This window comes from Corythoichthys intestinalis, chromosome 13 (genome assembly GCF_030265065.1).
Source record: "Corythoichthys intestinalis isolate RoL2023-P3 chromosome 13, ASM3026506v1, whole genome shotgun sequence".
Classification (NCBI taxonomy): Eukaryota; Metazoa; Chordata; class Actinopteri; order Syngnathiformes; family Syngnathidae; genus Corythoichthys; species Corythoichthys intestinalis.
This window is the reverse complement of record NC_080407.1, coordinates 5600675-5619038: the sequence shown is the minus strand read 5'-3', so window position 1 is coordinate 5619038 and position 18364 is coordinate 5600675. Positions and strand designations below refer to the sequence as shown.

At 40.2% G+C, this 18364-nt stretch overlaps 1 protein-coding gene across 16 annotated transcripts in view; it reads left to right on the top strand.

The window, feature by feature from the left end:
- nav3 (neuron navigator 3) overlaps nucleotides 1-18364 on the top strand; it is a 241299-nt gene that overhangs the window by 184786 nt on the left and 38149 nt on the right. For 15 of the 16 annotated variants that reach the window (XM_057854376.1, XM_057854382.1, XM_057854381.1 and 12 more), the window contains 4 exons: nucleotides 12344-12467; nucleotides 15003-15300; nucleotides 15538-16237; nucleotides 17004-17432. In XM_057854376.1, coding sequence (XP_057710359.1) covers nucleotides 12344-12467; nucleotides 15003-15300; nucleotides 15538-16237; nucleotides 17004-17432 — 1551 coding nt within the window. The remainder of the gene's footprint in view (nucleotides 1-12343; nucleotides 12468-15002; nucleotides 15301-15537; nucleotides 16238-17003; nucleotides 17433-18364) is intronic. The other variant, XM_057854383.1, reaches the window with a different exon arrangement.

Sequence of the window (18364 nt, the reverse complement as noted above, 5' to 3'; positions counted from 1 at the left end):
CTGATGAAAAATAATTTACTCTGGTTTCGATTATACTGTATATATCAATGACACACAAAAACAGTAGTCCCAATCATTTCTTCAAATTGCACTCCTTGAATATTCATTCTACAATATCCGCATAATGTACTTCCATTAGAGGTGTGTGAAATTTCCGATTCTTAGATTATTCGCGATTCGGCTGTGGAAGATTCGAGAACGATTCACAAACATCCAAATTCCGATTATTGAAATATGTCAAGTAAAGCGGAAGTAAAACAGCGCGCCGCGCGGTCTTCAGGACACAATGAGGAACGGAGTGAGAGTAGCTAAACTTCATGCTTGTCATTACCTGGCCCCTCGGGTAATGCCAATGCTCAACTGACGGCTCTAGCTCAACTCATGCCGTGAGATTAAAAAAAAAACAACAACAACAACATACCTGGCTGCTGCCGACAGTTGCTACAAAGTACGTCCACATAATGTTACGGTAGATATCATATTTATATAGGACTAGATGCAAAATAGACTCATGTACGGAAAGCTAGATGTGGGCGTTAGTAAACGGCCGCCATCTTAAAGCAGTAGACTTCCCTGCAAGGCAGTTGTAGCGAACCTTCCAAGCAAACCTAATTAACTTTTTATCTAAAATACTCCAAAATCTGTAAAATATTTACTTGAATCTATCTTTAAAATAGTTTTAAAACTTTCACATGTCGAATGTAGACAAAAGGGAAATTATGGAATAACGGGAGCAATTTTAACAACTTTAACGGTTGATTCACAACATTAAATTAATAGACTGTAGTTTAAAGCTGCTGATACAGAATGGGGATTTGAGTATATTATTTATTGTTTTTAACTGTTAACTTGATACTGAAATAGTTGTTTATTTAAGCCTGCGAGACTTTTTTTTTTTTTTTTTTTTTACAGTTTTTGTAATAAATGGGGGGGGGGGGGGGGGGGGGTCATCAATAATCGATTTATAATCGAATCGTAGCATCTGAATCGTAATCGAATCGTTAGGTGCCCAAAGATTCCCACCTCTACTTCCCATGTAAGTTATATTTGCGAAAGTTGGCAACTATTTATTTTAATCCTGCTTTAATACTTCCACTTTTGTAAAGTACATTGCCTGAGGAGACGGTGTGCTATAGCTCTCTGCTCATTTATGATTCAAGGCACACGCCGAGATCCCCGGTGGTCAGATTTAAACCTGGCCACCCGCGCTGTGCTGCTATTCATCACAGGTAGTCGTGGCTCTAATCCTGAAAAGATCAAGTTTTAGTTGAAGGGAAAGTGGTGGACAGAATGGTCACTCATAGAAAGTGGACAGGACGCTGACACCAATCTGTCCCTTCATCATAGCATGAAAGTTTTTTTTTTTTTTGTATCTTCTGTTGAGCTCAATATTTGGTTGACGTCTTAGTCTGCATTGCGGTAGACTGCTGAGACAAGGTCACTCTGTTACTTAATTTGATTGAATTGTCGAGCGTACTAGACGAAATCCCTACTGTTTTCAGTATGCAATTACCAATGATTGCTTAAAAATAAAGAAGACGCGTGATCATTTTTTGGAAACGGACTCATGAATAATGTCTGAGTAGGCTTACTTATTATGCATCAGATCACTTCCACTCTTGTTTAGCAAAGATGAAGCACTTGGTCTTGGTTTGGCTCCATTCCGCGTTGTCACCCTCCCTTAGTTAACCCTGGCCAACGAACGTCCGATTGCGCCTCTGGCGGGCCCGTCCCGGGTTGGGTGATGGAAGGAGGGGAGGAGCCGCGGGGGGCGAAAGTGGAAGAGCGAGCTAGTCCTTTCTTGTTCCCATTTGCTCCCCGGACTCCCGCCCGCTTCACAGCTTGCAGCCATCTCAGAAGCAGGAACAGGATCAGCACCTGAGGTGAGTTGACAGGACAGGTAGAACCCGCCCCCCTGTTGTGTTTGTGTCTATGGTTTTGCTCTTTATCACTATAGTCAAGGCGTTTGACAAAGAGAGCCGAGCACTGTCCCGCTTGGGCAAAAAACAGGAGGATGAAGTGTCAAGTCATCCATCCTTTGAAAAAGATGTTGGGCATCTCTGAAGAGTAATTGCACGGGCTCATCGGCATTAAACCAGATTACAGTGTGGGCAAATGAGATGTGAGCTTAGCATTTATATTAAAAAGAGCACTGTTTATGTGTAGTTGTTTTTGCGTGACCAGACTTGAGATAATTAGCGCCTTATTCGTGTACAGTATTTAAAACAGTATTTTCCAAAACCTCTTTTTTTGCTCCTCTTATTCCCGTTTCTTCTTGCTGCTTTTCTGTCAAGTCGAGACGTGGGACTTGAACCCTGTCATGTCAGTTGTCAATGCCGCTCCCTTCTGGGGTTCTTTGCTGTCCATCTCCCTGTCTACAGTTTTCACATTTATTCTCAAGTACAACAGAAACGCTTACAGGTCAATTTCTAAAATGTTCCCTTTGCATATTTTAGTATTTTAGTTATTTGTATTTTTGTATTTTTATTAGGATCCCCATTAGCTGATGAAAACATCCGCTACTCTTCCTGGGGTCCACACAAAACATAAAACAAACAAAACATAGGCTATACTGTATATAAAAGAAAGAATTCTTATCTTGAAAAATTTACACACTAAAACAAACGTCATTCAACATACTAACATGAAGACAGAAGAAAGATAGTATGGAGGTAAATAGACAATATAAGAGGTAATATATAAGTCGACAACAACAAAGAGGCTTACATTACAAATTACAAGGGGTGTCAAACGATTAAAATTTTTAATCGAGTTAATTACAGCTTAAAATTAACTAATCGTAATTAATCGCAATTCAAACCATCTATAAAATATGCCATATTTTTCTGTAAATTATTGTTGGAATGGAAAGATAAGACACAAGATGGATACATACATTCAACATACAGTACATAAGTACTGTATTTCTTTAGTATAACAATAAATCAACAAGATGGCATTACCATTATTAACATTCTGTTAAAGCGATCCATGGATAGAAAGACTTGTAGTTCTTAAAAGATAAATGTTAGTACAAGTTATAGAAATTTTATATTAAAAGCCCTCTTCATGTTTTCGTTTTAATAACATTTGTAAAAAACTCAATCAAAAAATAAACTAGTAGCCCGCCATTGTTGATGTCAATAATTACTTACACAATGCTCATGGGTGCTGAAGCCTATAAAATCAGTCGCACCCAAGCGCCAGCAGAGGGCGCCAAAACTCCGAAAAACACAACAAGTACACATTTAACTGTGCTGTCATTTCAATCTGTTTGAGCGGGGCATTTGTGCGTTAATTGCGTCAAATATTTTAACGTGATTAATTTAAAAAATTAATTACCGCCCGTTAGCGCGATAATTTTGACAGCCCTACAAATTACATCAGTGATCAAATACAGATGACCCTAAAGTACTGCTTTTTTTTTTTTCTTGAAATTACCTTTATTTTGAGTTTTATTTTGAGGGCATTCCATTCAATCATAGCTCTACCTTATTGTACGTTGTTTTACGTTAGTTTTCATGATAGGTATGGTATAGTTACCGATAGTAGCATGTCTGGTTGGGTATGAGTGCAGAGCTGAGCTCAGAGTGTAATGATTAAAGAAACTGCCTAGTTTGCTCAATGTCGTGATGTTTTTCAGAAAAGAGAGAAGAGATACTCGCAGCCTTGAATCAACTTTAAGCTTTTAAGTTATTTGTTGACTACATAATTGAATTCCACCTAGGTATGGGGAAGGTGGCAACAGAGGAGTTTTACTACTATAGGCAGCTGTCCACTTCGTTCACATCTAGCCTCGAAAACCCAATCAAGCACATAACAGGCGATGCATCTGAATAATGGAATCCAGCGTGCACACACAGCAAGCATTAATGAGCTATTATTCTTCCATGAAGTGAAGAAAGATTGGTTTTGAGTTAATATTATTGTTATGCCACATAATGTTGCCATTTGAAAAATAGCACTATGATATTAAGCTAAAACCAGGGGTGAAAGTGGGCCAGAACAATCAGGAACGCAGTTTCGGTATAAGTTCCAGGGCCAGAACGCAGTTCCGGTATAAGATTCAGGGCCAGAACGCAGTTCCGGTAAACGGTGCTTTGATTCCGAAAATATGACAACAACCATCAAAATGCTATTTCATTTTTTTTTTTTTTTTTATGTAATCCGTTTCTACTAGGGTTGTTCCATCATGTTTTTTTGCTCCCGATCCGATCCCGATCGTTTTAGTTTGAGTATCTGCCGATCCCGATATTTCCCGATCCAATTGCTTTTTTTTTCTGCTCCCGATTCAATTCCAGTCATTCCCGATAATTTTTCCCGATCATATACATTTTGGCAATGCATTAACAAAAAAATGAATAAAAAATATACATTCAACATACAGTACATAAGTTCTGTATTTGTTTATTGTGACAATAAATCCTCAAGATGGCATTTACATTATTAACATTCTTTCTGTGAGAGGGATCCACGGATAGAAAGACTTGTAATTCTTAAAGGATACATGTGACCTTGTATATTGTGACTAAATATTGCCATCTAGTGTATTTGTTGAGCTTTCAGTAAATGATACTGCAGCCATTTAACTTCTTCCCAAATGCATGATGGGAAGTGCAACCATGACTGTGCGTAGGGGCACCAATTGATATATCTTCTCTGCGTTGGGAAAGAACATATGGTGTTAAGAAAATGATCAACTACTACCTTTCTTCCCCACATTGCCTCCCACGTTAGTTTTAATTGCTGAGAGAGGTATTGTAAGGCTTTAGCCACATAAAAAATGGCTCTAAAGGCTGTCAAAATTCTCTCTACTCATTATACGCTGCCTTATAACGCTATCTATAGGTTAAACGGCGTCTTTATAGATTGAACGAGACAATGCGTGTGTGGGTCTTGCAGCACATGCGTCAATTAATTAACGTGATTAATTTTAAAAAATCAATTACTGCCGTTAACACAATAAATGTGATAGCCCTACTTTAAGCCAAAACTACTCTGGATGAGTGTAAGACATTTTGTCTGTGACGTTAAATACAATTAGAAAACGATTTAAATAAAATATATGTATATATTTAAAAAAGGCATGTCTGATATTTTTTTGCCGATTCCGATACTTTGAAAATGACGTGATCGGACCCGATCGATCGGGACATCTTTAGTTTCTACCAATATTTTATTATTGATTTTAATTCACGGACGGCATGGAGGTTTCCCCAGCTGCTGCAGTTATCAGAGTCTGACGATGATGCGTCACGTCAATGTGCTAATGCAAAGCAAAATTCATTTATCCGTTCAATTGGCTGACATACTGACATGTGATCAGCAGAGATGGTTAGCTCTGATTGGTTGAAATGTGCATGTTTTCTGGAACAGCAAAAAAAAAAAAAAAAAAAAAAAGCTTGTTGAACTGATGCGACAAAAAAAGGGCAATGCAACATCAAATCTTTAAGAGCAACGAAAGAGTTGAGGAGGCTTATTTATCATATTTAGTTTTATTTGCTCTGATGGGGAGGTTAAAAAAATCTTAGCTGTCAATGTGCACTTTGGACTTATATTTGTTCATTTATGTTAGGCTACTTATTCATTTCCTTATGATTTAAAAGTCAATGTTTGCGCGATCTTCAAAATATATTCCATTTCACTCTGCATAATATAGTCATTTGTATTTATTTTTCTGAATGTATGTTACTTATATCTTTATTATTTAAAAAAAAATGGAAATGTTTACATTAACTTCAATTTGAATATATATCCTATGTTCTTAAAGAGTTAAAATTGAGATTTGGCATTTAGTATGTGAGGTAATGAGGGGAAAAAAAACATTAGGAAATGGAGCTTGGGGTTATTGCTGTTTTTGTTAACTTTTATTTAGCAAATTATTGAAAAAAATACCATTTTGAATGAAAAATAAATAAAATTTCTGGCGTCGGGGAGTTCCGGCTAGAAAGTCTAGCCACTTTCACCCCTGGCTAAAACTAATACAAAGTAATGATAGAATCTAATCAAATTTGAAGAACTACATTTTGCTGAATTCTGGAATCTGCGCCCTGGCCAGATGGGGGCATTACTGTATTTTTCGCACTATAAGGCGCACCTGACTATAAGCCGCCACCCACCAAATTTGAGACGAAAACCGCATTTGTTCATAGATAAGCCGCAGCTGTCATCACTGTATTATGAGATAGTTACACCAAAAGATATCATCCGGTAACACTTCATTTGACAGCGGCTTCATATGACCAAATGAACCACCATGAACCTTTGAAGCGTCATTGCTTCAAGAAGCTTTATTTGGCCATCACTGCTCCCTTGGGAGAGACAATCAACCTCTGCTGCCACCTGCTGTCCACACTGTTGTCATCAACCATGCCTCCTAGCACGCATTGCAGCGCTAAAGATGTAAATAACAATCAAAATTCATGTTCTGTGCTAATTATTTCTTCAGTTACTATTCCAGTTGTTTCATTGATTGCTAGTTATGGTATTTGGTAACACTTTATTTGACAGTGGTGCCATAAGACAATCATAATTATGACATAACACTGTCATAAGCAATCGTGAAAGCCTATAACGGATGGAATTTAGTGTTATCTGGCAAATTAGCTCACTTTTGAATGGATGCAAAAGATCCGAACTGGACATAAACGGAGTAATTGACATAATTTGCCGCATGACACCTAATGAGATCCGTCATAAGCAGTCAGTAATGCCCATGATAGTGTCATGTCACAATTATGACTGTCTTATGATGCCGCTGTCATGTAAAGTGTTACCTATTAACCAAAAAAAATCAACAAATAAGCCGCATTGGACTATAAGCCGCAGGATTCAAAGTGAAGGAAAAAAGTAGCGGCTAATAGTCCGAAATTTACGGTAGTTGTTCTTTACAGAGGATAAAGAATATTGCATCTAAAGCACAGTTTTAAAAACATAACTTGTCTTGCTTATTTTTTAGTTTGACTGTAGGCATCCATTTTTTTCTAGGCTAAAATAAATTTTCCGAACAGTGGCTCATATCGCTAAACACTCTTAAGTCGAGTCACTTGTGTGTCAAGGCATCACTGAATCAAAGTGTTGCTAATCAAAAACGATACCTCCAATTTGTTTCAGTCTATTTACTGTAACGTCTCCCCCTGAAGTTTTCCACAAATGGGAAGAAAATGAGTTTGCCGGTAGGAGATGGAATAGAACCCATTTTCGAAGGTTTCTCACATCTAAGACTATTACAAAAGAAATTCTCAGAAGACAGGTCGTGTTACTTTTCCAATTTGCGTGGCAAAATATTTATCGAAAGTCAAATTGATCTTCACGATCGGGTGTAATCACCACTGTCGGCCTTTGTTTGTGCTGTTAATAGTGTTTTCCCCTCATCCCGGCCGGCCGCCTGCTGTAAGGACCCGAGTTAGCGCGCTGAATATTGCATGAGATAACGTTTGCATGGCTGAGTGGAATCACGCCGATGCATCGGCGGGGTGTCGAGCGGCTCCTACGTGCCGTTAGAATTGAATCGGCAAATGGACGTGGTATTCTCTGACTTGAAGTCTTCTCCCTGCTGCTGTGCGGCTGTTCTGATTGAAGTCATCGCATGGGAAATCCAATGTTTTCACACAGATTTAAAACACCGTACAGTATATGGGGCTAATATCCTCCGCTGCGTTTCCTCTGGAAATTGCTGGCTCATGCTTAATTTAAGACGCAGTGACACAGAACTCAGGTTATTGAGTTCGCCCGTGTGACGTGGATTCCGAAAAGCGCGCAGGGCTGAAGCTCTCCCATTCTGTCAGAACCCGGGGAGTCAGACTATGAAATATTCAGCCCGCTTCTCGGCCGGGTGGGCTCTCTGGAGGATGGCTACCATTTATTCGTGTGGTCCGTCTTGTTTTGTCAGAAGGAGGCACACAGCTGGGATGTTGTTGCTCCTCAGCTGTGTCAAGCTTCCTTTTACGCAAATACCTCAGAGGATGTTCAGAGTTATACAATATTTGTTTGTCTACACTGAAAGGCTGTCTCCTCACTATTTTCATTCAATTTTTATTCAAATTCTAGAAAATGCAATGGAAAATTGTGGCGTCCCAGTGCCAAATGGCTCGCCACAGTGGTTCAGCACCCAGTGGCGCCTCCAGAAATTTTTCATAGGGGTGGCCAGATGGGGCCACTTAAAATCTTGGGGAGGCCAAAACTAAAAGCCATAATTTCAGGTTTTCATTATATTATTGCAGTAAAAAGGTCAGGGGAAAACTATCAACACGGCTACTGATATACCGTGGTGTATTGTGTAATATTTGATGTTACTAATGATTTAATGTCCATAGTTCCACAACAATTCTGTTTTATTATGTTATGTATATATTAGGCATAAGGTGTACATTTAACTAGGGCTGTCAAACGATTAAAATCTTTAATCGAGTTAATCACAGCTTAAAAATTAATTAATCGTAATTAATCGCAATTCAAACCATCTCTAAAATATGCCATATTTTTCTGTAAATTATTGTTGGAATAGAAAGATATATATATCAACATACATATATACATTCAACATACTGTACATAAGTACTGTATTTATTATAACAAATCCACAAGATGGCATTAACTTTATTAACATTCTTTCTGTGAAAGGGATCCAGGGATAGAAAGACTTGTAATTCTTAAAGGATAAATATGAGTTTGTATGTTGTGACTAAATATTGCCATCAAGTGTATTTGTTGAGCTTTAAGTAAATGATACTGTAGCCACTTAACTGTTCTGTCTAAATGCATGATGGGAAGTGGTGCAACCATGACTGTGTGTGGTGGCTGCAAATGCTATATCTTCTCTGCGTTGGGTACACTACAGAGTGTTATGAAAAAGATCAACTCCTGTCATTCTTCCCCACCTCGCTTCCCACAATATTTATAGTTGCTGTGGGAGAGATGACAAAGCTTGTGCCAATTAAACGCACGGCCCCAATGAATGCTTGTATCTACTCCACTCTGCCTCTTATCTCTGTATATAAGTAAAACAGCGCCATTGGAGGCTGTTTGCGGGAATGCGGGAATAAATTGTACCGCGAATGCGTTAATTGCGATAAATATTTTCACGTGATTCATTTTTAAAAATTAATTACCGCCCATTAACGTGATAAATTTGACAGCCCTACATTGAACAAAACAAAATAAATGCATTCATTTGGGATGAAATGCATAACGGATGCTACAACAATCTCACGATATACTGGCAAGCGGGGTGGCCAGTGGGGTGGCGCCACTGTCAGCACCACGGACAGCGACGCCCCCTGGGAGGTGACCACCCCACCTGCAGGCAATAGTCATCAAGGCGCTCTCCCCATTATATAAAAGGAGAGCGCGCCGTGATCCCCCCAAGATCAGACATGTCCAAAGTCCGGCCCGGAGGCCAAATGCGGGCCGTGGTCAAATTTCATCTGGCCCCCTGCCTCTGTCATAAAATCAATAACGTCTGGCCCGCACAAAGACTTAATAAATTGGTCAGCAGTACTGCAACCAGCATATGAAGTAGCTTACACACGAAATGCTGCTCCTCATTTACCCACTAAAAGGCAGCAGCACTTTAACCCTTTATCGCCAAATGTATCACATTTGATACACCTAAAATTTCATGATTTTGAGATTTAGAATTTTGACATTTCTTTTTGAAAAATGCAAGTCAACACATGCATCTGCAGGTTCCATGAAAAAAAACAGGATTTAGCATGGGTTATAGATATTAGAGCGCTTATTACACAAATTCATTTTGACATTTCATTTTACAAATTTGAAAAAAAGGTTTCATTAGGACCTTATTTTTCAAATTTTGGGATTGTCTGATAATTGCTTCATGTTGTAGGTATTTAAGGGCTAAGCAGCATTACTCCATTTGACCCATTACTTCCATTTTCTAAAATGGCGACAATCAACAACAAAAAAAGAAAGTTGTGACGCTTCAGGGATAGGTGGAAATTGGACTATTTCTTCATTAAAATGTGTAACAACTGTGTCTTGCCTCATTTGCAAAGAGATTTGCTGTTTTTAAAGATTTCAATGTGAGGCGATATTACTAGAGATGTCACGTCATTTTCAAAGTATCGGAATCGGGAAAAAAATATCGGCCATGCCTTTTTTTAATATATATATATATATATATATTTTTTTTTTTTTTTAAATGAAATCGTTTTCTAACTGTATTTAACGTTACAGACATAATATGTTACACAGGCTTAAGGTAGGGTTATCAAATTTATCCCAGTAACGGCGGCAATTAATTTATTAATAAATTTGTCACGTTGAAATATTTAATGCAATTAATGTATGCGCTGCACGACCTTCTCACTCATTGTCACGCTCAATCTGTAATGACACCGTTTTACCTATATAGAGAAATAAAAGGCAGCGCAAAATGAGTAGAGTGAATTTTGGCAGCCTTTGGAGCCTTTTTTTAATTGGCTAAAGCCATGCTATCCCTCTCCCTACTATTAGAAATATCATGAGAAGCAATGTGGGTAAGCAAGGTGGCAATTGATCTTTGTCACTAACACCTTAAGTTATTTCCCAACGCAAAGAAGATATATAAATTGGTAGCACGACACACAGTCATGGTTCCACTTCCCATCATGCATTTGGGATGGCCACAGTATCATTTGCTGAAAGCTCAACAAATACACTAGAGGGCAATATTTAGTCACAATATACAAAGTCACAAGTCTTTCTATCCGTGGATCCCTCTCACAGAAAGAATGTTAATAATGTAAATGCCATCTTGAGGATTTATTGTCATAATAAACAAACACAGTACTTATGTACTGTATGTTGAATGTATATATTTGTCCGAGTTTTATTCCTTTTTTTTCTTCATGCATTACCAAAATGTATATGACCGGGAAAAATTATCGGGAATGATTGGAATTGAATCGGGAGCAAAAAAAAAAAGCAATCGGATCGGGAAATATCGGGATCGGCAGATACTCAAACTAAAACGATCGGGATCGGATCGGGAGCAAAAAAACATGATCGGAACAACCCTAGATATTACCAAACAAAACATGCTGACATGTACGACTAGATTACAGGGAAGAGACGCAGTGAGAAATTGAAGCAACTTAAAGCTAGTTTAATTTCACAGCAGTAGTATTTCGCAAGAGCCCAAGAGTCGAAAGAGAACGCCACAAAGGCTAGTTGGGAGATTGTTGAAATTATTCATTAAAAAAAAAATAATAAAGCAAATGTGACACACTGAATGGCTAGCTAAATTGTGCTTAAATATATTGTTCTACGTAAAGGATGTCGGCCCCCCACATTTTTACCACGCCAAATCTGGCCCCCTTTGCAAAAAGTTTGGACACCCCTGCCCGAGATGGAAGGTTTGGTTTGTTTTTTGCTCGTTGTTTTGATTTTTGTTTGGAAAAAAAATGGGCCACAACGGCCCAGCGTGGTCGAAACCTCCACCTGCCTTTCCTCCTTCCAACCCCGTTGTTTACAAAATGCTTTTTATGCTGGTAGGTAATTATTGCTCAAAATGTGAGGTTTTTTTATGGCATTAATTGGACTTTGTGAAAGCATTCCCACAATAACCATAGTAATAATTTCACTGCCCTAACCCACTTTTCCGATTAACATAAATTAGCTGCCACAATTCAATTGAGGCGCTGAAGAATTCAACTTCATCTTAATAACTCCGAGGGCCATTCGTTTATGTTAATCAAGCAACATTTAGCCTACTGCTTTTTAATCACATTACCAACAGTGGAGACTTGTTCCCCCAGCAGAAAAAAATGCTTTGTATGAAAAAGACCACCCTTGGAGAGAGTGAGTCAAACTATTGTAGCTGTTTGCAATAAAGAGAGTCAATTAGCTCCTGTTTTTCTGTCTTGTTTGTGTTACCAAATATTTCTCTGTATATTTCCTTACTGTCCAGCAGTCTTCTAACACCAGTCCACCCACGTTTTCTTTATTTAAAAAAAAGACAAGAAAGCAATTATTGTCTTATACGCCGCCTGCCATTTCCATCCTCAGTCAGATCAGTTCTAGATGGCAAGCCTGAATTGACTTGTCTGTGCTGTGTAATTACTTTTCTGTAAGTTATTTTCCATCCTTTGAACTCGTTTCTGAATGTCAGGGATGCGTGTTTGACGCAAAATCCCCTCGCTCATAGGGAGTTATTTGCGGAGATGTTATGAAAGTAAATGTCTTTAGGACTCTTTGTTAATATGATTTTCTTGGTTGTGTAAGCAGTCATTTTGTTTGCATCGATTTCATCTTTAAATGCAGTTAGTGTGCAGCAAATAACAATTTTCAGCTGCTGAGGTTAGGAGTTTATCTTAGGTGCTGTGTCTCTTCCTCCTTACAGCTGGGATGACAGCAGCTCCGTGAGCAGCGGTTTGAGCGACACCTTGGACAACATCAGCACCGACGATTTGAACACACCCGCCTACTCGGCCGTCAGCTCGTCACGCAAAAGCAAGGGCGCTCAGGTGAGAAAAAAGAGGGGGAAAAAACACACAATCACTAAAAAATATTATAGCAGCCGAAAGAATAAGATGCAGTCTCACTGCTCTCTTGTTGCGCTCCTCTGCCAAGTCTCTTTTACCCTTCATTGAAGACACGCCGGTGTTGCTAGGGAGACGGCATGGCCATCTGTCAAGGAAATGCTAGTGGTAATCCGTGTTGTGTTTATTTGTGTAGGTGTGTTTGTGCACCAGTATCCCAAAGGAGGAGATGTGGTCAGTCCAAAGATAGCCGTGACTTCACACCTCGTTTCTTCTTTGTGTGCTTTGCCTTGCCAACCTACCTGCCTTATGTTTTTAGTGGGGTGGATGAATAATTCTAAGCAGAAGTGGAGGCGTGCAAAATTTCCGTTTCTTAGATTATTCGCGATACGGCCGTGGAAGATTCGAGAACGATTCACAAACATCCAAATTCCAATTATTGAATTATACCAGTTAAAGCGGAAATAAAACGCAGTCAGCGCGGTCTTCGGGACGGAATGAGGAACGGACCGAGAGTAAATATGTGCAGCTAATGCCACGAGATAAAAAAAATAAAAATAATAATACCTGACTGCGGCCGTCAGCCGCTACAAACAGCGCCCAGTTGTTAGTTGCTACAAACATACGACAACATACAGCTATGGTAGATATCACATATATCTAGACTAGATGTGAAATGACAGACTTTCCTGCGCTAGTAAACAGGCGCCATCTTAAAGCAGTAGACTTCTCTAGAAGGCTCTGTTATAGAGGACCTAATTACTTTTTATGTAAAATACTCCTAAATCGGCAAAATCTTGACTTGAATCTATATTTAAATGATGAAACAGTTTTAAAACTTTCACATGTCGAAAGTAGACATGGGGGAAATTATGGAATAAAGGGTGCAATTTTAAAAACTTTAACGGTTGATTCACAACATTAAATTAATTGAATGTAGTTTAAAGCTGCTGATACAGAATGGGGACTTGAGTATTTTATTTACTGTTTTAAACAGGTAACTTGATACTAAAATACTAGTTTGGTTTATTTCGCCTGAAAGGATTTTTGAACAATTTTGGAACAAATGTACAAAAAGGTTTTTTTTTTAAATGAGGGGGTGGGGCATCAATAATCGATTTATAATCGAATCGGAATCTCAATCGAATCGTTAGGTGCCCAAAGATTCCCACTTCTAGTACTTAGTACAAGAATTAGTTCCGTTTGCAAAAAAAAAAATCGATTGTTCTTAACTTGTTAAGAGTTCCGTTATCAGATTTAAATGTGAAATTCCAATCTTCCAAAATTGGATTTTAAAAAATCAAATGGATTTTGTACATTTAACACAATACCAATTACCGTATTGGCCCGAATATAAGACGGCCCTGATTTTTATACAGAAAATAATTTCAGTACATCCGAAACAAATGATTATAACAATATATTTGAGAGAAAAAGCATGTTATTTTGCCTCAATTCAAATCTTAATACCTGAACATTTAAATATGTAAACTAGGGCTGTCAAAATTATCGCGTTACCAGGCGGTAATTAATTTTTCTAATTAATCACTTTAAAATATTTGACGCAATTAACGCACATGCCCCGCTTAAACAGATTAAAATGACAGCAGAGTGAAATGTCCACTTGTTAATTGTGTTTTTTGGAGTTTTGTCACCCTCTGCTGGTGCTTGGGTGCGACTGATTGTATAGGCTTCAGCACCCATGAGCCATGAACCATTGTGTAATTATTGACATCAACAATGGCGGGCTACTAGTTTATTTTTTGATAGAAAATTTTACAAATTTTATTCAAACGAAAACATTAAGAGAGGTTTTAATATAAAATTTCTATAACTTCTACTAACATTTATCTTTTAAGAACTACAAGTCTTTCTATCCATGGATCTCTTTAACAGAATGTTAATGCCATCTTGTTGTTTTACTGTTAATAATCAACAAATACAGTACTTATGTACCGTATGTTGAATGTATATATCCATCTTGTGTCTTATCTTTCCATTCCAATAATAATTTACAGAAAAATATGGCATATTTTATAGATGGTTTGAATTGCGATTAATTGTGATTAATTACGATTAATTAATTTTTAAGCTGTAATTAACTTGATTAAAAATTCTAATCGTTTGACAGCCCTAATGTAAACTAAAGTGCAGTCACATTCATAAAAATGAATGGCTTCTGGTTTTTGAAATGTAAATAAACCAATCTATTGTGATAAAACAACAAAATTGCAATAACTACCATCAAATTGAACTGTAACTGTAGTCTTGAAACAAATCTGAATAAGGAAAAACATTGCAATAAAATAATACAAACTGGTTAAACTTGAGAGTAGCTGAGATTTGTCATGACAGAACATCGCTTCAATGATATCTGGAGCCATCTAGCGTCGTGAATGGGTATAATGTCTAGACCCCGAAAATATGACGTCCCCTCTTTTTCAGTCTTATATCAATGCAAAAAACACCGCCTTATATTCGGGTCAATATGGTAATACAAATGAATGATTCCTACTCTAGTCCCAGAGAGCAAGCAAGTCCAAACATGCCGAGCAGGAGGTAAGCAGCAGCTGGGTCGGAGCTGAAGACCTGAAAAAAGTGGAAGAGGAACTTGACCCTACCATGGACCCCAACGGCAGCCCTTCTCGCTGGAAGTCGTCTTCCTCTCAAGGACAAGGCCAGTACGAGGACGCGGGTCAGAAGGCGACATCGCTATCGCAGATATCCCAAACAGGCTCACTCAGAAGGGGCATGACAGCCCAGGTGGGCATCACGCCGCCCAGGACGAAAAATACCTCTGCCTCGCACAAAACCACAGGTAAATTTTCATGCATACATTTACAAGATCATGTATAAATCTTCACGTAAATACACAAAAAAAACCACAAAACCCTCACATTTGACTTGGGGTGGGTGCATAGACTTTGTGTTCTAGTGTTCTCTTGCCCACAAGTTTGGAGTCAGTTTACAGCTTTCCCCTTCTGGCTATTGTGTTGGCTAAAAACCTGCTGAGGTGTCTGCATTTCTCCTAAATACGCTTTATGCAAATCAACAGGCAAGACCGATGATGCTAAGGCTTCGGAGAAAGGCAAGGTGCCCTCTAAGAGTTCTTCCGGCATTCAACGTTCCCCCTCAGATGCTGGTAAAAGCAGTGGAGATGAAGGGAAGAAACCCCCTTCTGGCATTGGACGCCCACCTACGACCAGTTCTTTTGGATTCAAGAAGATTCCCGGTGCGAGCGGGACTCTAATAACCTCGAGTGGCGCCACGCTCACAAGTGGCTCAGCCACGTTGGGCAAGGCCCCCAAATCATCAGCCGCCCTCGGTAAAGGCACGGGCATCGGCGGTGTGCGTAAGACCAGCCTGGATGGCTCCCAGCCTCAAGATGACGGAATTCTCCTCAGTTGCGGTGGCTCTAAAGTATCCCTTCAGTACCGCTCTTTACCTAGACCGGCCAAATCCTCCAGCGGAGTGGTGGCGGGGCGCGGCAGCCACCGCTCCAGCTCCAGCAGCATCGACTCCAACGTCAGCGGCAAGTCCAACGCAGCCGCAGCCAAGCGCAGGGACGCCGGGAAGGTGGGCTCGGACCGCTCCAGTCCAGTCAACGTCAACCAGACGGATAAGGAGAAAGTGACGGTGACCGAACAGGATCCGGGAATGTCTACTTCGCCCAAGTCCAGCCCGACCTCCACTTCCACGGGCCTCAGGCAGCCGGGCTCCAAGTACCCGGATATTGCTTCCCCCACCTTCCGCAGGTCAGTTTTAATGTATCACAAGTCGTTTATCCAGAAAATGTAGATGGACAGAAGCGGGTTTAAATAGACCTTGAGAAAGAAAGAGGGGACACCTTGTAGGGAAGGAATCAAACTAGTCACCAATAGAGGGAAGATAGGTCAGATTAGGGCAGGGTGAGTGCGAAAGCAGTGTTAGTGAATCTCATTTTTAAATTTTTGAACCAAGTGTATGGTTGTCTCACATTTCAGTATCTTTACAGTAAGGCTTTCTAGACATACTGCCGTCAGGGATCATTTAGTAAACCTCTTCTTTGTGTGTGATAAAATGCAGTATATTGTTACTTCTATGATGAATGGGCCAGTTTTTCATTCAAGGCAGCCGTATGCAGTTGAAGCTTCCTAGACCACAGACGCCAGACAGGAGTTTCTCGCACCGCCAATCTCCCGCTCATTTAAAAGGCGCACTCGTCACGCATGCCCGAACATGTCCGTCCCATCTGATCTGTCAAGCTGGCTTCTTTTTCATCCGCATGTCATTATAAGATGGTCTCAAGATAGCATCACCTGTTCATTTGGTGCGATTGCTTTGGCGCATGCCGAGTCGCAGGCTGCGAGAGCATATGTGGAGGAGGACGGGCCAGATTGGGTTCTTTTAAGTCAAGAGCAGATGTGCCATTGTGTGTTAGTTAAGAATGCGTGGAGGAAGCCTACCTACTAATTCATATGCTCTTGGCATATGCATTCCACGTACGTTTCTAAATGACTGCCCCCACCTATCTACCCCCAGATTGTTTGGCACCAAAGCCAGCAGCAAGGCCAGCTCCCCGGGCACGCCCGATTCTGGCAAGTGCCCCTCAATCCTGGGCAGCCCGCACGGTACTCTGGCGAGGCAGGCCAGCCTGGACTCGCCCTCCTCCGGCACAGGGAGTCTGGGCAGCGCCGGCGGGCTGAGCGGCGGCAGCAGCCCGCTGTACGGCAAAGGCCCGGACCTCCTTTGCGCCGACTCCCCGGCGTCCAGCCCGGCGTCGGGCCTGTCGTTGCCGTCCAATGCTCGGCCTTGGCCTGCCTGCAGCTCGTCCGCCGGCAGCAAGGACACGCTGAGCTGTCAAAGCATGAGCAGTCTCCACACCAGTTCTGAGTCCATTGATCTGCCTCTGGGCCACCACGGACCCAAAGTTACGAGAACCGGCAGTGTCAAGTCCACCCTGTCCGAGGGGTAAGATTGGGCTAAATTCATTGTTTCATGTGAGAACTACGATAGATATAAAGTGCTGGCCAAAAAACTATTAGCATCCCTGCGATTCTGTCAGATAATGCTCAATTTCTCCCAGAAAATGATTGCAATTACAAATCCTTTGGTAGTAATATCTTTATTTATTTCACTTGAAATTAAAAAACTAAATTTAAAATTAAATCATCATTTTACACAAAATTCCAAAAATGGACCGGACAAAAGTATCAGCTTCCTCAGCCTAATACTTGGTAGCACCACCTTTAGACGAAATAAACAACCACTTCCGGTATCCATCAATGAGTTTCTTACAATGCTCTGCTGGAATTTTAGACCATTCTTCTTTGGTCAACTGCTCCAGGTCTCTGAGATTTGAAGGGTGCCATTTTCAGATCTCTCCACAGGTCTTCTAAGGGATTCAGGTCTGGACTCATTGCTGGTCACTTTAGAAATATCCAGTGCTTTCTCTCCAACCATTTTCGAGTGCTTTTTGAAGTGTGTTTTGGGTTATTGTCCTACTGGAAGACCCATGACCTCTGAGGGAGACCCAGCTTTCTCACACTAGGCCCGACATTATGCAGCAAAAGTCTTCAGACTTCATAATGCATAATGCACACGGTCAAGCAGTCCAGTGCCAGAGGCAGCAAAGCAACTCCAAAACATCAGGGAACCTCCGCCATGTCCAAAAAGCTCTACTTTTGTCTCATCTGACCAGAGAACATTCATCAACAACAATTTTGGCTTTCTCAGGCAGGTTTTGGCAAACTCCAGCCTGGCTTTTGTATGTCTCTGGGTCAGAAATGGGATCTTCCTGGGTATGCTACTATAGAGTCCCTTTTCATTGAGATTCCGACGGATAGTACGTGTTGATACTGTTGTACCCTCGGACTGCAGGACAACTATAATTTGTTTGGACG